Source organism: Ptychodera flava, chromosome 6, assembly GCF_041260155.1.
Source record: "Ptychodera flava strain L36383 chromosome 6, AS_Pfla_20210202, whole genome shotgun sequence".
In the NCBI taxonomy this organism is placed as follows: Eukaryota; Metazoa; Hemichordata; class Enteropneusta; family Ptychoderidae; genus Ptychodera; species Ptychodera flava.
The window spans coordinates 33,108,028-33,130,560 of NC_091933.1; the positions used below are offsets into that span (position 1 = coordinate 33,108,028).

At 41.9% G+C, this 22,533-nt stretch overlaps 1 protein-coding gene across 1 annotated transcript in view; it reads right to left on the minus strand.

Annotated features, from left to right (window-relative positions):
* Positions 1-5,027: 5,027 nt before the first annotated feature.
* LOC139135541 (uncharacterized) overlaps positions 5,028-22,533 on the minus strand; it is a 28,768-nt gene continuing 11,262 nt past the window's right edge. The window contains exons 4-5 of the mRNA XM_070702978.1: positions 18,623-20,731; positions 5,028-10,228 (exon numbers count right to left, since the gene is read on the minus strand). Coding sequence (XP_070559079.1) covers positions 7,224-10,228; positions 18,623-20,731 — 5,114 coding nt within the window. The 3' untranslated portion in view covers positions 5,028-7,223. The remainder of the gene's footprint in view (positions 10,229-18,622; positions 20,732-22,533) is intronic.

A 22,533-nucleotide genomic window follows, 5' to 3' on the forward strand; every position in this document is an offset into this window, starting at 1 on the left:
CATTTAATATTGAAATCTGGTTTTGAAAAATAAGATACTGGATAGCTTAAGTCCGAAAAAATTGATTATTGTTCATTTCCATGTTGAGTATGTTGCCTAGTTGAATGGAGAACATACAAGCGACCGTTGCATTGTAACTTAACGGGCGATGCACCACGGGGGTAAAGTTCGCCCTCATTAGAGCGCGTTGGAGATGCAACAATAGGTGAGCACTTCACTTTCTCTCTGTTTGTTTCCGTTGTTGGTATATTTGCGCAGAGAAGTCGACAATAAGGGGTGGAAATCGCACAAAAAATTTGTCAAAGAAGGGCGCCCTTGTTTTCAATGTAAACATGGGCATTGTTTACTTGATGTACCGCAAGTTGTTCGAAGGATCGGGGTGATGTCGTCTCAACGCCAATCAAACCAAAGTTCCAACCCCTACTTGGCAAAAGAACAGTCTTTTCTTGCCCCGATACGCATAGAAGCTCGTCTCTTCAAAATGACCACAGAATTTCGTGACAAAACAGACAAAAGTATTACTTGCGGCCCGCACTTTAGTTTTCTGGAAATGAATACAGCGAGAGCTTTATCAAAGACGGATGAAAATGGGAGAAAGTTTTAATTAGGTGATTAAAGTTTCTGTTGCGGACTGTTTGTGATAAGAAAGATGACGTCATATGTCAATTTGCTGTTTTTATTTCGTGTGTTAGCCGCGAGTAAACTTTGGTTTGTGAAAATGCATACAATGTGGACAGTATCAAAGAGTCCAAGATGGGAGAAAGTTTTAATTCTGTGATTAAAGTTTCTAATACGGAGTTTTTTGTGATGACGTCATCTGTCGATTATCTGGCTTTATTTGTGTATTAGTGACTCACACTCGGTAACTTCCTAATCAATATTATCATAATGAATCATTAACACATCAGTTCATCTCGTGCTCATAGTCTATGTACAAACGAAACTTGAAAGCCCCGCCGAACATGATTCCCTATAAATGCGCGTTTGTCGGATGTCTGCCAGTAAATGGATGACAACTTTTATGTCGCCATTTGATTGGATACCAGTTAGGTTCTAAGAGAACATTTTAAGCGTTTTTTGATAGCTGAAAATGTTCATCTTACCATGTGCTTGACTTTCGATCATAAATCATAAATCACAGTGTTTGCTAGTGAAGCTCCCACTTCATTTTGAAGTCAATGAAAATAATATAAAGTAAAATAATAGCTTGCGCATTTTTGAGTTAGTCAATGTTACTTTAGCAGTTTATCAATCTTTCCTCTGTGCGAGCTTATGGGTTCAACCCTATTGTGATATCGAATAGTGTAAAATCGAAACCCGCTTATCGAGCCAAAGCTAGTTCGAACGACCATTTTCATTTGCTGGAGACATAAAAAAGTCAAAATCAAAAGTAGAACATTTTGCAAGAAGACGTCTTCATGGATATGCTACTGTTGTCGCCAAGTTATCTATAAAGAGTAGGAAAGAAACATGAAAACGGAACAGGATGAAAGTATAGAGGTGCAGAGTATTGGAAGAGGGGGATAGAACGACCATGCGACCAACTTGTGGTTCGTCATTGAAACTAACTCGAAAGTTCGAACTCCCTTCTAAAAAGTGCAGTTCCATGCGCGCTGTTCAAGAATACATCATATCAAAATTTGTGCATGGAAAGAAGAGAACCGCCAATAGCAAGCGGTATTTTAACTTCTAACGTTCCAAACGCCTAGAACTCGATCGTGACGCTGCCCTCGAGATTTGGCCGAGTTCTTTGCATTGCGTTCCAGCTGCCCCGAGAACGTTGAGAGTGGAAAGCATTGATCATTCTGTTTTTAAATCTGAAGTTTCTTGCGTAAATGTACATTAGGTATAGTTCAGAGAATCTTTCGTTTGTGATCTGTGGATGTAGCTGATGAGTTAAGATGACTGTCCGAGGAAGGATATTTTCCACAGATTGCACAAATGATGTTGGCGGTGCTAATCGCCCTAACTCTTCTACGTGACAACGCCGAATGTCTGGAAATTTTACATGAATACGGGAGTCGGTGGGAGCAGAAAACTGGCAAGAGCACTTACAAGATAACCTTCAAGCAAGCCGATGATTTTCTGAACAGCGAACGATTCGACGAGAAAAATGTACGGAGACTGGAAGATATCCAGCGGTGGCCCGAAGCGAGACGTTACTTCCCGAAAGAGGCAGATTTTGACTACGATGTGCAGAAAAGGCCAGCCAACATTCCGACGCCGATAGATCTGTGCAGTATTCGCAAAAACGAAGGGTTTGGCACCAAAGATGTGTGCACCCCACAAGAGCTATACAGTGTGTATCACCGATATTTGGAAGAGGCTGGTTACAGTAGGGACGATTTGGTCGACGCTGTATCGCTGCTTTATCATTTGATTATGTGCCAGTATAACGCCAAGTCGATAGACGCGGAGCTGCAACACTGCCCGAATCCGTGCCGCGGCAACCCGTGTTCCGGAGTTCGGAACGCTTTTTCTCACGGCTGCACGGTCGTCGTTGGCACGGGCTCTTCGCTATTCAGGGCCAACCGAGATTTCGCTTGTAAGTGCACGGCAGACCACGCGTTGCCGTTCGAAAGATTCACACACTTTGAATTGGGGCAAAAGTTTAAAGTACCGCGTTCCGACGGGTTCAGGGAAATCATGCAGACTTGTGAATACGAATATACTCCAGCGCCGGAAACTCTTGCGACGGGATTCCACTTTCGCCGTCTGGAAGACATCAGGGCATTTCCTGACGTGCACTTGGAATTTCCGAGGGACTTCAATTTCAAAATTCAGAGCGATGACGGGAGTCAAGACTTTATGCAACGTTGTGCGTTCTTCAGGAGAATGGGAAAAGTAGAGCACGTGCGAATACTGCTCTGCACGGCTCAAGACATCATTTCGGAATTTTCGGACTCCTTGACGAGGAGCGGTCTCGCCGCGGGCGGTTTGCAAGACAGTGTTTCGCTGTTGCTGAGCTATGAGATCTGTGCAGGGGCGTACAACACGAACTACGACTACATGCGAGTTAGGTACTGTCCGAATCCATGCATGGGAGATCCATGCGTCGGCGACGAGAACGCCCTCGATGACGGCTGCTTCGCTTTCCCAAACCTGCCGAGATGGGAGTCCATGGAAGAGGCGGAAATGAGGTACAGCGGGAAGGCAGCTGAGATTTTGTGGTCCTGCAAGTGCAAGAGGGGATACGGGCATATCGTCAATATGGAAAGCGACGAGTCGTTCGCGCGATCGCTGCACCGATGTGTGGACATACACGCCGACTGTGAAAACTTCGTTTGCCCCATGTCCGGGGTGTGCAGGGACATCGGTACGGAAGTGGAGTGCACGTACTGCCACTCCGCACCGTGCACCAACGGAGGCACGTGTATCGAAGGCGGACTCTCGTATGACTGCAGGTGCATCGATGGCTTCACAGGAGTCAACTGCGAGGACGAAATCCCCGAGATCTGGGGCGAGTGGGGTCCTTGGTCCACGTGCTCGGAATCCGACGGAGCCGGTGTAGTGGTTAGAGTACGGGAGTGCATATCTGGCCTCTGCGTTGGTGAGGAAGAGAAAGCGACAAAGGAGTGCAACGCCAATACAATGCAACTGAATGCACCAGCCGATGGGCTAGTGGCCGAGGACATGGAATATTACGACTATTACAATTACTACTTTTTCGGCGGAACTGTAACGCCCAGGTTGTCGATAAAGTTGATGGCTTTCATCATGGTCGCCACAATCTTTATTGTCGCATTATGATAGCGAAGGGGACGCAAGACCACGCTGTGCTCACTGATAGCACGAGTTTCGGGTATTTTTCAATGAACAATTTAATGCTCTTTATTAGGACATTGAGTCGCCCATCACTTGGATTGTATCGCTCCATGATTTTGTGTTCACTCTGCCCGAGATTGCTTTCTAATCATGACAAACAATTGTAAAGAACTTGCAATATATCACGTGTGAATTCATGTGCTTCCACACGTTGTGTTCACGGACCGATTTGTGGAAACAATGGATTGCATGGTAAACACACACAACGTTCTTGTTGACGACGTAGCATAAATATTGATGGTTGTTAACGATGTGGTCAGTACAAGGACGTTAACTATTGACTTTGTTTTCGTTTGTCATCTCCTTGTCGGCAGATTCAAAAGCATAACAACGTAAAAAGACGTTCAGAATTCTATCATAAAAACAAGAGACCCAGATGCTTTGCGCCTCAAGGGGGCGCTCCCTGCAAAGCCGCCCCCCTCGGGTTGAGAAAATAAATCCGATCTGCGCGCTGCCTACAGTTAAACGTTGAGAGTAAATGGAGGCAGTTAGAAGTTCACTAGCTAAAATCTTAACTCACTTTAGGATACAATTCCGATTGTTTCGAAATCAGGCTATTATTTCAAATCAAATACCTTCCCACGCGTTATTGAAAGTCGATGGTGATGAATGTATTAGCTCCTACAAGAAACTCCGTTGTCTATTATTTTTGTGGTGGTTGATGAATCTGTGCTCACAAAGCAGAATTGATTTGTTTGGGATTTTAAAAGGATACGGTCGTCGGAACTGCGCTCAAAGGTCGTATGGGACCCATACGACCAATGGCAATACTGTATCCAAGGTACGATGGTGATTGATGACAGTTAAGACATGTCTGTCATAATCGACATTGTGTAATTTAAATGTTGCAGCTATGATGATGACATGCATCTAGATATCGTTCACGAAAAACATCGTTTGTAATCTAGAAACTCGCACTGGCGCAGTTCCGACGACTGTTACCCTTTAAGTTTCGACTAATCATGGATCAAGCAAAGGCACAGTATATATCTCCATGTAGAGAAAGGCTATCGGTGTCATGGAGATTACAACAAACTCTGCCGGCATGCTCTACCATTGAACCACTGTGCAGGTGGACATTACGAACCATCATTGGTATTATAATAGAAGGCCGGTAAAAGATAGTCTCTCTGCAGATGAATGTGTTCTGTGTGGAGCATTGAGTGAGGGTAGAGGTAAACGCTTATTTGAGAAAATAGGGCTTTCGGTCAATGTTGAACCATTTGAGTTTTTTTATTTGTCACTGCAATATGATAAAGCCACAACTGTCGAGAAAACTCAAAATGAACACTTAGAAACTCAACATTACTTGCATCTTGTTACGAATATGTTGTCTCAATCTGGAAACATCGCGCACAAACATACACACTCAAATGTTTCTTTATTGCTGTAGTGCACACCCCACGACGCACTACAGCTGGCAGGTACAGCTAAGCAGAGTCGGATGAACGCGATGTCTGCAAAACTTAACTGAAAATCAAGGAAAGATGGGTTTTTACGGAGAGGCGTGTCGTGGGAAAGTTCAACGCTGCGCGGGGTGGCTGCGCAATTGCCCGCCATGTTCAACGGTCATGGAATTCATGCGAGCTCAACTTCACCACTTCAACGAAAATTGCGATTCAAATGAACTGGATTTCGCCGAGTCTTTCTGGGCCGGGTTTTGTGATGATACAGTCAAAACTAGTTGGCTTCCATATTAACATGAACTGACCGAAATGTGGTCGCCATCCTTGATAATCTTTGGGTTAATAATTTCATTTCGGTGTCGGAAGTAAATTTATCTCACTTTGCTGAATCGGCAATCAAGAATCTACTCTCGCCCAGATCGTGAACTTCGAATGTTAAAATTTATGACAACGTTTTGGTTGTTAATAAATATTGTCGTTATTTTGGATTTGCGTTTGATACCAAAGGCTTGCGTTGACAACCGGTGAGCAAGCAGTCATCAAGTCTTTAAATACAAAATTGATTCATAAAATAGTCAAAATACAGTGTAAAAGATGGCGACCGGCATTATTTGTAGGTATTTCTTGAATGTACGGAAGATTAAACTCCAGCAATTTTTCATTCGCACTTCAATATCCGATGTATCTATCCATTACGCATTTCACACCCCTCTTGTGAATATTGGAAACCACTTTGGGCAAAGTATACCACAGGCTTTTGCAGTAGCAGGCCATTTTTAAAAAACTAATTTTTACAAAGTTTATTCTAGTAACCATTGCTGCAGTAGCACCCCTTTTATAGTGTCAACATATGGCGATTGAAAGTCAATGTAAATTCGAAGACATAGTTCCAAGATAAAGCTTTCTATAAGGGAACAGAGTTTTGGCAGACTCCCTTCGACAAACGCTGCGGATTCATTTCAAAATTGTGTTCTGCAAAACGGTATAAATATACAATCGGTTTTGAAAATTAAAACATACTGCTGCCAGATCACCCAAGTTTGGTGATTTGCAACACACCGGTACAGAGTTGACAAACTTGGTCCAAAACCATTCCTTAATTCTATTTACAATATGATACATACAATACGTCACGATCCATCATAAAAGCACCACAATGAATCAACTTTCGCTTTAGTGCGTTTCTATCAAAATTAGAGGGTGTAGCCACTGAAATTTTCCGGCAGAACAAAAACAAATCCCACAAGTTTCAATTAAAGCCATCCTGATTTTGAAAAGCAGATCTAAAGGCTCGTTACTGATATCATGGCTTAATTTTACTCCACCGACACGATGAGCTTGGTTTCTCTGACACAGGATAATTTAACAATATCTGGAACTTGTATGAATTTCATTTGGTAGCAAAAAATATTGTGATAAAAAGTGATGACTGAAATTACTATCACTACATTATTTACAACATAAAGAGTTATTATATTCAAATCACTCAAAGTTTAGATTAGAACTAAGTTCAATTGCACTGTTCAGAATGTTTCATTTCTTTCGAAAGCGCTGATAAAACAGCGAACAGCCTGGTAAACGTCATGTATTTACAAATTCTTCTTCTCGAAACCAAACTTTCGCGTATATAGGCAGCAAGTTCTACAACATAAACTTGAGTAGATGACGTACGTGTACACAACACACTTCGCTAAAGAAATAGTTTTGTCCAAGTGACGTTATATTTTCATAACTTTGTCGGCTCTCTTTGCGAATTCCTATTAACGAGAACATCACGCATTCAATGCCTTTCCACCTTCTCGGGGAAACCCTTCATCCATTACACGTTGAAGCATCTGAAATACTTTCTCAGTCGCTGCTTGCAGTCGTCGGTGATGGCGTCGTTGAAATTCAAATTGACGATGATTTCGGAGTTGGCGTTCTCTTCGAGTGCGTTGGCCAACGCCATGGCGCCATCGTTAGCTATGTGTTGCTTGGTCAAGTCCAAGTACATCAACGTTCTGTTTGTGACAAGAGCCTGGATATGCTCCAAGCACCCTCGTTGTCGATGTAGTTTGTCTGCTTGACGTCACCGCAGAGTTTGAGATGGGTGATGACAGCGTTGTTGATCAGCACGTCTGCCATGGACTTGGCTCCCGAATTGCCGATGTCGTTGTCACAGAGATTGACAACTTTCAGGTTGGGGTGATTTTTCAGTGATTTGGCCACCCACGTGACGCCCTTATCGCCGATCTTGTTCTTCTCCAAGTCAAGGCGTCTGAGCTGTGCCATCCGCGGTAGGAGCGAGGCTATGACGCGCGCGCCCCTGGATGTGATGTCGTTCAGCTGCAGGAGGAGAGCCTGGAGTTGGGGCATCGCTAGAAGTCCCTGGGCCAGAGACTGGATGCTGATGTCTGATATCTTGTTCACGCTCAAATCGAGATGCTTCATTCTCGTGGAATTCTGCAAAACATCCGTCAGTATCACGATGCCGTCGTCGCCGATCGCGTTCAGACTCACGTCGAGCAATTCCAGGTCGGTCTTGTGGCACAGTGCATTGACGAGCGGGACGACCAACGCCCTCCCCCAAACTCCGCACTCTTTCAGATGCAACTTTTTGAGACCCCTGTTCCTGGCAAGGGAATCGCAAAACATGATGATTGACTGTTCGTCAAATCCTATGCGGTTCAACTGTAGTTCGATTAAAGTGTTGTTCACGCGAAGCACGTGACCAAACTCCGTGATGCCGACGTAGCCAAGGCTGTTGTAGGATAGATCCAGGCTCGTAACCGACTGGTTCTGTCTCATCGCGTCCGCAAGATAGTGCGCCCCCTGCGGCGTGAGTTTGCACTGAGAAACGTTCACCTGACTGAGGTGAATGCACTGACGCATTATATGAGCTATAACGGCGGCTCCTGTGAAGTCATAGAACACCGGTTCAAGTATAGGGCCGCAAACTGACACCCATGCCGGGTCCTCCTCGCCTAGATTGCAAAATGAGAGGTTCAAGCTTTGCAGCTTGGAGTTGAACTTCAGACCGTTCTGATAGAGGGACGGGATGCCCGAGTCACAGAAATAGTCGTGGCCGCCAATATTTAGCGATAGAAGTCGTGGATTTTGCTTCAGTACTTCGGAAATAACAGACATGTGCATTTGCGAGAATTTCGATCCGAAGCAAGGAAATATGTACAGATGTTCTATAGTACTGACCCGAATGCAATCGACCATGAGTTGTAAATTCTCCACTGAAACTGCCTCAGCTTCCGGACTTTGGATCGGGAATATGTCCTTGCTGTCATGGTAACTGAGCGTCACTTGCAATTTCAGCACTTTCAACGTCCACTTGTTTCGCAGTGTGTGCGCAACCAGTTCCAACCCGGCCTTCTCAAAGGGGGTTGTGTTGAGGGAGAACTCCTCCAAGTTCACAGAGGTCACAGACCTATTCTGCTGGAGGGCGGCCCAAAGCTCCGGTACGATGTACGACAGGGGATCGTTGATCTGGAGGTATTTCAAACTTGCATTGTCTTGACGGAGTAAATGACACAATATATGCTGCTTCCAAACCGGCCAGTTTTGCTTGTGTATAGTCAACGACTTTGGCAGTAATGGGGCGATGAGAGCGGCGAACCGTTCACTTGCTTTGGTCAGATTCAAGTACTCAAATATCGTGTCCAAGGAGTCGATTCTGCGAAACCCGGCGAAGAAATGGTGCGCCAGGTTGGCCCTACCGAGGAGTTCGACCAGGAAAACGCAGACTTGATGGCAGTGGACATTCCGCAACAACTGACGGCACACTTGAGAGTTGTCGTGGAGCGGGTTGCAACGGATTGCATCGTAAACATAAAGGGCGGCGAGAAAGTCGAAAAAGGACCTGTGGAACGGGACGAAATTCATTCCGCGGTCGACCGTATACTGACCGAACTCCCTGACTAGCAAACCAAGCTGAATGACTATGTTGTTGTTATGTTTCAAATCCGACCTCTTCACACGAGTCTCGTTCTTCTGGATGTACGTCAAGCTAACTTTGCCCAGGTGTAAGAGGGCGTCGTAGTACACGTCCGGTATCCTCTCCAGGTCGTCAGCATGCAGGATTATGTTTTCCTTGATTGCCAGACGCCTGACAGTACACAAGACAAGAACCCTGTACAGATCGGAAATCTTCTGAGGCACGAATTTAGCCTCTAAATCCTCCCAGACAGAGCACAGAATGCTGATGTGGAGAGGGCTAATGCACAGCTTCTGAAAGTACTCCTGCCTTGGGGCAGATCGCATAGAGTTGAATTCGAAAGCATTGATCGGGAGGCCCAGTTCACGGGTCAACTCAGCCGCACTCGTGAAATTTCTGGGAAAAAACTTCCGAATGAAATCCACCGTGTGGTACCAGGAAAACCCCTTGACGTGGACGATGACGTCACTTGAATGATTTAGACACATTTTCCTCGGTGGCTGAGTGGTGATCAGCATCGCACTCTTGCACTGGGATTTGTTTCCGTACAAATCAAGCAGATCGCTCTTGGTCCCGTCGGCCATTTCGTTGACACCGTCGAAGATCAACACAAATTCGTCGGCCTGCCTCTGTAAATACTCCCAGAATTCTTCCCTGAATTCGTCGCTGTATTCCTTCGGAAACAAAGCCAAGACGCTGTCCTTCACGCTGTCTGCAATGTTTCTTACCCTCAGCAGGATTGGTATCTTGGATTTGATGGCGGCATCCGGGTTATCTGTCGCCCAGTCGAAGACCAATTTCAAACACATGGTGCTCTTTCCCGATCCGGCATCGCCTTCCACGAGAATTCGATTTGACCCGGCCCCACAGAGGTCTCTCTGGAGTGTCTCTCCCAGATCGAACGATTCAAAGTTCTCAGGTCTGCCGTGTGGCTCTCTCTTGGACAGCTTCAGATCAGTATAAATATCCTTGATGTGTCTGCGTGGGCAGAGCTGGGCCATCCAAGCGTATTCCTCCGTGTACAGTTTCCTGAAGAAGTGTTCAGCGTTAGCTTTGACCGACGCGTCTTCATCTGCGGGCCAAAATGTAAAAATGGAAGATATTAAAAAATACTGTCAAGGACACTATGTGCTCACATTCGGTTTGAATTGGTCCATTCAAGAAATATTTAAACCAGGAAAAACAAGAATGACGAAAGCAAATAAGGTCTCCAACTTAGGTACTGGAGGTCATCTTCAGGAACATGCATATCAACTTCTATAGCAATGGGAGAAGCAGATCCTAAATACATAAGCAAATGTCAACAACAAAAAACAGAGAAGGCTTGATAAAAAGAAAGGTGGGAGTGGGCAAAAAATGCACAAGGGATCTGGTAAAAAAGTAATGCTACATCATTGATCTTCTAAACCCTACCCCCTCCTGCATATCAAATGTTCCACCCCTTGGTATTACATAAGACCAAATGACAGGAAGTACATTTACAACCTTGGAGATTTTTAATTAATGCCATGAGTGTTATTATTCTAATGTAAACAGCACTTAAGTTAGTTATAGATAGTGAAATGCCTTCCACTGTGGGTGGTGATTACAACATCTGGAATTATCCTGGATCCAAATTTCTCATCAGTTTTTGTATGTCTTACATAGAAAAGTTGCAAAAATTGGTTCAAAATGAAAAAAATCACCTCAGCTTTGTTTTCTGGATCAAATTTTCCAACAAATTGGTATCAAATATGACAAAATTATGTTCACAGCCTTCAAAATTGTCTAACAACATATCCTGGGTTAGTATAGGTCATTTGAGGTCACAAACTGAGAAAAGTACCTAAAATATACAAATTTTGGGGTTTCCCAACACTTTGAGCTACAAATTTTGGGGTTTCCCAACACTTTGAGCAGAAAATTTATCTAATAACATCTTTCGGGACTTTATACCAAATTACAAAGCTATCAAACAAGGGACTTTATACCAAATTACAAAGCTATCAAACAAGTAATGTTGAGATAAAGTTTTCTTGACCAAAAATGACAATATTGTCTTAAAAATACAATTTTTTATATTTCAGGACAATTTCCACATATCAAACTATTGTCATCTCTGTACATCTGTGTACGAAATATGAAAGCTGTCTGTCCAGGGGTTTTAAAAAGGAAACACTGTCTAAGATTTTTTGACCAAAAATGACAAAATTGCACAAAAATAGTAATTTTCCCAATTTTGTCATAATTTCAACAAATTAGAAGAGTAACACCCTTGCAAAGAGACAACCCAAATTTGAGAGCGATTGGGCCGGCAGTTTCAGAGAAGAAGAATTTTTACTGAAAATGAGAAAAATCACAAAAAAATTCAGCAAAAATACAAAATTAAGGATATCTTCACAATATTCATAAAACTGTATAAGGTTAAGCTAAGGTACTTGCACACAAATTTTCAAAGCAATCAAAAAAGCGGTTCTTGAGTTATTAATTCTTAACCATTTTCACATTTTGTAAGCTCATTTGCATAATTTTGGCAATGCAGACTTCATTTGAACAAAATCCCATCTATAGCCCAGGATGCATCAACACACCAAATACAAAGCTGAAACGTGCTGCGGTTTGCGTGTTTTTGATGTTGACGGACATACTGTACATACATACATACATACATACATACATACATACATACATACATACACACATACATACAGACGCCATCGACTTCAGCCTATACGATAAACTCACATTGGTAAAACCAAATGTGAGCTAAAAATTCATATAATACTGAGAAGTCATAGTATAATGAAAGGGATAAAGTCGGCCATTTTTCATGAAATTTGTTTGATGCGAGATACTACATATATTGTTTGCCATTTCGAAAGATACTGAATGAATGGGTGACCATGCATATATTCGACCCCGGTTTTTGACACGATCAATGAAACCATCGCGAAAATGAATTAATGGTCATGACCATTAATTCATTTTTGTGATGGTTTTGTTTATCGTGTTTAAAACCGGGGTCGAATATATGCATGGTCACCCATTTATTTGACATGTCAAACAACATAAGTAGTATCTTGAATCAAACAAAATTCATGAAAAATGGCAAACTTTGCCCCTTTAAAATTATACTACCACGGGTGGAACTCCTTTGGGATGATTACATGGTGACAAAATGTACATGATTACTATTCGTGATAAAAGTGAAAGAAATTTTCACTTTTTACTATTTCCACTATTTTAATATGATATTACTACTTCTGAAGTTCCATGGAAATTGTCACGGTGATTGTAATCTAATTTTCTTAGAAACTTAACACTGGCTCATGTATATTGGGTTTCGCTCATTTAGTTTTGCTGAGTCATCACAGTAAAAATTCGATTATTAGAGGAAAAGAATAAAACATATATTGTAGCACGGGTAAACCTACAAACCAATCAAGCAAATTTACCGTTAAAACGTTTTTCTTACATTGTATTATTTTTCGTTTTTTAAATCAAAATTTAATGTGAAATGTGCGAAACCCAAAATACATTAGCGGGTGTTACTTACACAATACTGTACTTCAGTAATTACAATGAAAATAGTATCTCAACATAGTTCAAATCCTATATTAACTGTGATCTATGTGTGAAAGAAGTTTCAATTTGCACGTTACGCAGCGCGTTTCCCAGAGACTGAGAGGGAGGATATGTCGAAATAACGAACTATTTTATTTTGTCCAACTGAGGGATCATCGTTCAATATCTTCATTCTTCATCTCAGTAACTGTCTCTGAAAACACAATCTAATTAAAAGTTTTTGCACTTGTTTTGTGTGTTTTTCTGTGTTTTTCTTTCAATCATGACCAAAGTCTCTCCACGTCCCAAATGCATCATGTTACAGCGGTATAAAGGGGAAAATATCGGATCGTGTAATATTCGCGTCTACCACATCACTGATTCGAAGTCTTGTCTCCAGCGTGGTTTACTCTGTTGTCCATCTCTTCGAACCGTCCAATAAACACTGATTGATACCTCGATCTGCAGTACCTCTTGCTCCCTGTGTGAGTTGAGCGAGTTCTCTGTCCGGGTATGAGACATGGATTTGATAGAAAAGATGGTCTGTTTGACGTTCATTTTTAAAAGAAAACGTTTACTTCGTGAATCACCATGTAAAGTTAATCTTCTAAGCCGATTGATAATAAATGATTCACTACACGACCAGCACTGCTATTAAAATTGACTCACGGCTTGATAAAGCTTTGTTTATCATTTTCTGTCATCACGTAGAAGATGAGCACCATATGTGTTTAGTCTGTCCATCTTATGGAGGAGATTTGAAGGGAAAACTTCCCGAAGTATTCCCTTTTGCCTGCGGTCATGTAACATTTTTGTCAAGTAATGGAATCGGAAAACGAGTGATTAATTAAATCAACGTATTTTAGATCTATTTTGCTTTTCAAAACTTTTGTCGACATCGCTATGTCAATAAGTAAGCCAAAATGGTGTTTTACAGATGCCACTTATCGTGAATTCATCATTCATTTATTTACAGAGACCACTGTAAAACATGTAAAATACTTTAACAATAAAAGTAATACATTTAATACCCGGGCTAATCGCTATACAAACCATTTAGGTCAAATAAATGACGGTCGAACACACATTGTCTTTCCCTCGATGCTAAATATGTATGTATGTATGTATGTATGTATGTATGTATGTATGTATGTATGTATGTGTGCGTGCGTGTATGTATACATGCATGCATACATACATTGTGTTAAATTACAGATATTGAGCTCTCAGAGGCTATAGTAATAAAAGTCCTCAGACTTGCTGACGGAGTTACTGAACGGATGCCATTAAATGTACGTAGTTTCACATATACTCCAGACAGTTTTGAAGCACTTCAACATGAAAAATGTAGACATTCAAAATCGTCATCGTGCAAATTGATATAAAACTGCTGCGGAAAAACACAAACTGTTTTGTAGGTTTGCTTTGTACAAATATTGTTCCGAGAGACCCGCTAAATATGGCAATATATATCTTTCCTTAATCTGAAACTATGTACGTCATGTAGTTGTTGTCTCGTCAATGTTGGTGCAAATTTAAGGATGAAAGGTACCGTTTTTCGTCTGCGGAAGCAAAATTTAAACTGTGTGTTTAGAAGAAATGACCGGAAACCCCATACATTCTTCCTGTACGTTGTTTTGATGTGTCAATGTTAGCATTCAAGCAATAGACAATTCCTTGGACCTGGTAAATTTCATAGTTACCTTGAATGATAATGATTATTGATAGAAGAAACGACTTAACACATTTGTAATAATTTAGGCATCACACACAGAAAGTGAAAGTGAAAGCGTCTATTCTTTCAGAGACATAATCAACCAGGTTAAGCTTCAATTTTGAATTGTTATTTATCAACACATTATATAAATACTTCCTTTTCAGTCAGAATAGAAGACAATGCTGTCAATTACACACGGATCTGTGACTATAGTCACATGTCACTCAATCATTTGAATACATGTAAACAATGCTTCGTTGACTCTCCACAGGGCACAGTGATAATCCGGAATATTTTGCACTTCGTTTTCTGGTCTTAGTAAAGGCAGAAGTCAATCACCTTTCTGTTTACTTGAAAGAGGTCAGTATCTGGCACCCTGTGTTCTGGCAGTGGTGATCCGTCTCTGTGAAGACCAGAACCCTTGGTTTGTTTTTCTTACAAATGAGGGATATGTCTTTCCTAAGAGCAGAGAGACTTTCGTGTTTTTTCTAACCAGTGATTAAATGAGTCGGCAACTTTAATGTCTGGTTTATCGACACATTCTGTGTGTACTTTAGAAGAAAATGTGTGTGATGAACATGCAATTGTTCACAGCCAAGCTCAAATACCCGTATATATATATATATATATATATATATATATATATATATATATATATATATATATATATATATATATATATATATATATATATATCGAAGTATACAGATGTCATCGTGAGACATTACAGTGCTCGATGCTAAGTAGAGCGTTATAAATAAACAAATTACTTCAAGTACAAAGTAATGAAATCTATTACTTAAGTTTCATGCATCCTATCTGAGGATTGCAAGATGCATGAAACTTAATAGATTTCATTACTTTGTACTTGAAGTTATATATATATATATATATATATATATATATATATATATATATATATATATATATATATATATATATTCCTTTGTAGGATATTACACACGTGTACCAATCTTCTGGTTCAAATAGTTTATTATATCAGCACAACGTTTCGTCCTAAAAGTAGGACTTCCTCAGGTGCTACAGATCAAAAAGTTTCAACACGGAGTAAATTAGTAAACACCACTTGATTGGGCCAGATTCATAGATGACATCAACTCCATCTGGGCACATGATAAATCCATAGTCAATGCATTCCATCAATTCATCAATACTATACACCCCACCATAAAATTTACCATGACACTCTCACAAACTTCCGTCCCTTTTCTTGATATCTCGCAACACTTGGATAAAGAGGGGAACATCGAAACAGATTTATACAAAAAACCAACAGGCACGAATCAACATTTGGCATTTACGTCATCACACCCTAGGCACACAAATCTAGGCATACCTTATTGATTAGCCATCCGCATATGAAGAATATGCTCCAGGCATGACTGGAGGGACACCCGCTTAAAGGAATTGACAACATCATTAATCAAGCGGGGATACCCAGAAAGCTTGGTTATAGACCAAATAAATCGGGCCAAATCAATTCCAAGAAACACCCTCCTACAATACAAAATAAAACCACACCAAACACGTATTCCTTTTGTAGTTACATTTAACCCACGGCACCCAAACATCAAACAGATCGTTCACACTCACTTAAATATATTATAAAAGTCCCCCGTTGTAAAAGTGCGATCGCTGAAACTCCCATCATAGCACACCGCCGTAGTAGAAACCTGCGAGATCTATTAGTTCACAGTGAACTACAACAGTCCGATGCACCAGCAGGTTCTACAAATGTGGCTCAACCAGGGGCTGCAACATCTGTAAACATTCGACAAATGCCACCAGTTTCCATAGCCACTCAAATAACACAGTTCACACTATTACACAAAACATCACATGCAAGTCTGAAAACATAATATATCTTATAACCTGTAATAAATGCAAAAAAACAGTACGTAGGAGAGACCAAAACAGAATTTCGATTAAGATTCAATAACTATCTGTCCACCATCCGTCGCAACTCAAACATGCCAGTAGCGCTCCATTTCAATTCAGATCAACACACAATCCAAGACGTATCAATAGTTGGCATTGTGAAAATCAATAAAATGGACGACCCGCTTCGAAAAAAGCTGGAATCCTTGTGGATTTCCAAATTAAAGACATTAACACCTGACGGCCTAAATATTCACAGCTAGCTGCTCCCATTGTCTTTATTCAAATTCCAACACTAGCGCCCTCCCAGCCACACTATAAATACACATTCAAACATTCTCCCAATTGCCATTCAACATCTGAGCCATTCAAATAGGTAAGAAACAACTCCTGTATTTTCACCATACTGTCACTTAGTATTTTCTCTGATATGTAACTTTTGTACGAAAAATATCACTGTAATTTACTCCGTGTTGAAACTTTTTGATCTGTAGCACCTGAGGAAGTCCTACTTTTAGGACGAAACGTTGTGCTGATGTAATAAACTATTTGAACCAGAAGATTGGTACGTGTGTAATATCCTACAAACGAATTTATCATAACCACGCCACCGACAACACTGGGGACAACCTGAAAAACCACAGTCGAACATATATATATATGTATATATATATATATATGCGCCTATATGAAACTTAAGTAACAGATAACATTACTTTGTACTTGAAGTAATTTTGTTATTATATATATATATATATATATATATATATATATATATATATATATATATATATATATATATATATATATATATCCCAAGTTGCTTATGTTAGCCACCTGTTACTCTAATATATATGCTGGTTCTGATATAGTCTGACAAGGCCGTGTATTCACTAAAATTGCTGGCCATGCCATCAGATTTCATCGTAGATAAATTAATTTCCGACAGACAAGGCTTCTACTACATCCATTTATGATTTTCAAGTACATCGACTATGAGTCCTTCGTCACGAAGAGGTGAGAGCAGGATCGTCGTGACCTGCCGGTAAAATAGGTCACACAAAGTGACGTCTACCTGTTCGTCACTCTACAATACAATACTACAATCGTCGATATATTCCCATTTCAATCACTCACGTGGTGACAAAGAAATTGCACTTGGTGGTCGCACATGGGGAAAGTCAATGTTTGGACGAGATGGATGTTACATTTGTCTTCAAATAACAAACTTTCTCAGTGTGTCTGTAATGTACGAACAAAGAGGAACAAACGGCAATATTTTGGAGTACACGGTACGTAACGGAAAGTGGCAATTGAATATCCTTTGTAAGATCTTGGCACTATAGGTTTTTTTCGGTCGCCAAATGAAACTAGTTTGTACGGAACGACTTACCCTGTTGGTGATTGTGAAATACGTTCTTCAGCATGCTTGAAATTCTTTAAAAAGTGGAGAGATGATGTTTTGTAGCACCTATGTCAAAACGTCTATCACTGAACACGTATGCGCAGTTCACCGACGAATAAATTTATGAAAAGGACAGCAGGTGTACTATGGTGCCACGGTTGGACGTGCGTGCGTACGTGTGGGTTCGACGGTACTGCACACGTGTATCAACAGGTGGATTGACAAATGGATGGCATGTGTATGAGAAAATGACTGGACGCTTAAACATACCCGTGTACACTCGGATAGATTTGGGGATGAGTGAGCGGAAGGGTAGCAAAACGACAATAAATCGATAAATCAATAAATCAATGGCCCGATCATTCGATTAACTAATCGACAGGCTGATAGACAGACAGACAGACAGACAGACAGACAGACAGACACAGAAGGCTAATTGGATTATCAGAAGCTCAATTGTTGACGAAAACAATGAATCCATGACGGATGTACATGTATATGCTGTGTGGACAAGCCGAACACAGACTGTATTTTCGCACGCCGTACATCCAAGGTTGTGGAGAGCTGACAAAAACCTGAGCTTAACGGACATAATAAAGATGTGGAGGAATATTACAGCGGTACAGTTACCGGGGAGAAACTGTAATGATGCTGTAGAGAATAGACAGACCTTTTGGATTTGTACAATCAGGCAGTGTCTGTTGCTGGGATCTTTGTTGTTTACAACGGTAACAGCTGTCAGATTACCACACCTGCCGTACAACAACGTGATGTCATTTTGTTATAATTGGTGAATGGAAACACAACTTACTATATTGTGATAAAGTCAATCTTTTTGGTTAATGATGGGTCTGGCTTTCAATTAATTATAATGAACGGATATGACAAAAAGGAATACTTGCCTAAGGCCGTATATAATCTGTATCCAACATGTGGAGTACTTGCCCTGGTCGGTGGCGGCGTGACGGCCAGCCGTCGCCGTACCGTCACCGGTTCTCGTTTGGGTGGTGGCGGGGTTTGTGCCTGGCGCCACGGTCTACCATGTGTCCTTCTTGTTAAGGATCGTCCCCTACTCAGGACTGACGACGGAGGCAAACAGGTGGCTAGTCTGTGCATTCCCTCGAACGACCTGACCCGTTGCGGCGAAGAAGTGTCCATCATTTCTGGCGATTGACTCAGGCTGGGGGTTGAGTTGATCGCCCTGACACCCATTCTTGGTGTCCCCCTTTCACGCACGCTTTGCGCGCCCTCCGGGCATGAAACCATTAAACTTTCTGGGTGAGTGTAATCACTTGTCGTTGTTGGCGGAACTGGAGGGAACATGTTGCTTCTGGTCGTGATTGGTGTTGTAATGTGACACGGAGGCCCATTCTCGACTTTATTCTGATATAGACTTTCCGTCCCCGCTGACTGTGACAAGTACACTTCCCTCTCGCGACGCCTCCTGACAACGGGGACACTTTGAGCGACGCGAATTGCTCGGGTAGGCTCCGCCGTTCGCAACGAGGGAGTTGCGGAAAGATCGGCGAGTGAAGCGATCATTGAAGACGTGGGCTGGGTCGGGGTATCGTCAATACAAAGTCTCGTTGCTTGGGCTGATTTATTGCTTTCAGTTGTCGCTTCGGGATATTTTTCACATCCTGGGTCCAAAATTGTAGTATCGTACTCTCTGGCCGTCGAAAAATAAAGCGAATCCTGAGGTCCATAATGTGGGTATGATCTTCGTCGAAACGGCGGGTTTGCCTCATCTGTATCGAGAATCATGGCGTCCGCATCTTCCATGTAAGAGTACGCAGATTCATAAGCCCGCATGGTATTGTCCGAATTTGAGCCATGCCTTTGACTTTCGTACGGTGTGGCTCGTTGTGTTTGAACCTGATGAGCTGACTGTTGATTCACATTCCTGACGTCATTGTGTTGCATTTGACGGTACACGGAATAGCTGGTGAAAATCGGCAAGGGGTTGTGCAACTCGTAATAATCTTCCGTGGCATGCGTGGCGTCCATGTCATCTCCAACGGTGCCGTCAGGCGGGCGACCGGCTGAACTTTCGCTCGGTTGTCCCAGCGACTCTTCTCGGGGTGCGTGATACACTTGCCCCGGGTAAGGATACCTCGGAGGCGATTCCGACATATTCCAGAGTGGAGACTTGTGCAGGGTGTATCTGTATGGTGGGGGAGGCGGTCTGACACTAGGTGCTGTTGATGTGGTGCGAGAATCATTGGCCTGTGTAGCTTGGGCTAGAGCGTGTGAAGGTAACGGCTTAAATGACTGAGAAGTTAACGCTCTGGGACTATCTAGGATTCCTCCACTTTGTTGTGGTTCCGATTGAGCGAACCCGGTCAGAGTTGAAGACACTGTGGCAGGTGACGTCATTAAAGCATCTTCACTGGAGTGAATATTCTGTTGAAACTGGTTAATGGCAGTCTGGGGTGACTTTGGCAGTATATGGTTAGGTTTTGGGTCGTAGTTTGTCACTGAGTGATTGTCTGTCGGTTTTTCAAGAAGATTGGCTCGACTTTCAATCGGTGTTTGGGACTCTTTTTTCATTGATGGGGACAGGGGTGTTTCGGTCAGACGTCTGCTTGTTGATGAGGTCAGAAAAGATATGTTACCCTGACCCGCGGCATCGCGCAGTATCTGAGCCCTCGGTGAGGTCAAGCCTTGTTCGGGAGTGCCCTCAGGTAGTGGAGGCGGCGGGGTGACGGACATTCTCTGAAATTTTTCCTCAACCTCTAGTATTCCGACTAAATCGGAGTGACCATGCTGCAAGGAGGCTAAGAAAGTCTGGTAGGCGTCATTGTCCTTCACCGCTAGCACATCAATTAATCGTTCGATTTGCATACGGGGTGACATCCCAGGTTGATATATGTGATAGTAGTCTTCCAGAGTTATGGCGCCATCTTGCACGAGGTGATTGAGGATGTGCCCGCTGAGATCTAGTCTTTTAAGCAGGAGACCTTTGTGTCGGTATAGTTTGTAGGCATGTTCGTGTAGTTCTTCACGTTTCACTGTGAAAAATAAAAATATAACCGATAAAATAATGAGGAAATAACATGCAAAATATATGAACCGAGAACAAAATCATTATGTTTTTGGAATACTGGGTGCTCTTTCAACCCTACACAAACAATTGAACGCGGGACAGAAGTATCACAGCCGAATTCACTTATTGTCATTCAAAAAATAAACAACATCACAGCAACGTTAGAAACCATCGGTCAAGTATTTTGCGCGTTTTACAACAGCCAATAAATCTTCGCACAAAACAAACGAGAACGCCCTCAAAGTTCACTGTCGTGCGTTGCCAACGGTTACACGGCACAGAAGCTCAGAGTAACTGTAATTCGTAAACTGGCACAGCGCGTGCCTTTGATGTAGGTAAGAATGCTTCGCTCACACAAAATATGCGACGGCCGACACAGAAGTAGCACATTTATTTCACATTAGTTTCTGCAAGTAGGAATCGCATGTGTCAAACACAAAATACGCAGTGTGCCAAAGATGGAAAAAACGTTTTGACAACCTGCGCTACTAAATTTACACATTGTAAATTTGCATTTCTCTCTATCTGAGGAAATTAAGACAATGTTTATATATTTGCCGCTTTCCTCTTGCGCTAAAAAACCCAACGTATATCCGTGTCTTGTATGTTGAAACAAAACTTGCACCCTCTTCAACTTTGCGCAACGAGGGTGTGATGTCGCCCTCTTTAGGCGGAAAAAAGAAAGCTCGACTTTGGCAAACTTCCTAACTGTAAATTTAAAATGTGTTTTCTTGACATCATATCGGTGACAGTTCGAAAGTTCATCAAAAATCCGTTTAAACCAGGTTCTGATGCCTATCCAGCGAGAGAGTTGAGACATTGATACCTCGAAGCTCTCAGGAACTGAGGTGAAAGTATCAAAGGTTGCACCCCTACTAAGTCTCAACATATCCGTGACTGTGCGAGTGACAGACAAGCAAAAGTCCCCAATATTATCATATTTGCAAAGAGGTTTATTTATCCAAACAAGAGGACGCAGTTTGTGAAACATTTAACTCTATGACGGGTTTGTATCAGATACAAGCCTAAGATGCAGACTTGTGTCGGCAATCTGAACGAAAAATTTGTGAAATAGCAAAGAATATTCTTCAACGATGATCGGTATTCCAGGCAAAGAAGGACACTGCTCTTTCTCCATGTATTGGTGTCGAAGTGAATAACTGCATCAGTTTTTGTTTTCGTTTCGTTTTTGTGTATTTGTATAGCGCGTTTTGCTCGACCACGAGCTTTAATCCTTATAAGATATCAAATACGAGAAATAACATTCCATGTCGTGCGTTGGATCAATCTACCCCTGCAACCAAAACTCGTTTCCTTTGAAATGACGCAGCTGAATATTTCGTGTCGCATCGTTGGTGTTTTCGATTCCACGCAAAGGAAATATATAAATAAAAGAGTTGGGGAAACGCTTGCTGATTTTTCCAATGTTGTACGTCTTCTTGTGTTCAATTTTTACAAATCCTGAGGGGGGGTCCTTCCTTTGACCTGAGGGGGGCGGGGTTTGACAGCGCGACTGTTTGACTAACGACATACAGGATTCATAAAATGTTCTGCATATTCGGTGAAATTAATACCTGCAGGATAAAGATGCTGCTGGCAGGATACTCTCTAGACTATTCAAATTGAGTATGCTGATAAAACTACTTGACCAGGACTTCGCTGCCACCCACTTCTCAAATGATTTCACCCGCCTAAACGCATTATTTTTAGCTATGATTAATTTCTTTGTAAATTTAATATTTATTTAAGAATGTCCTGCCACTCATC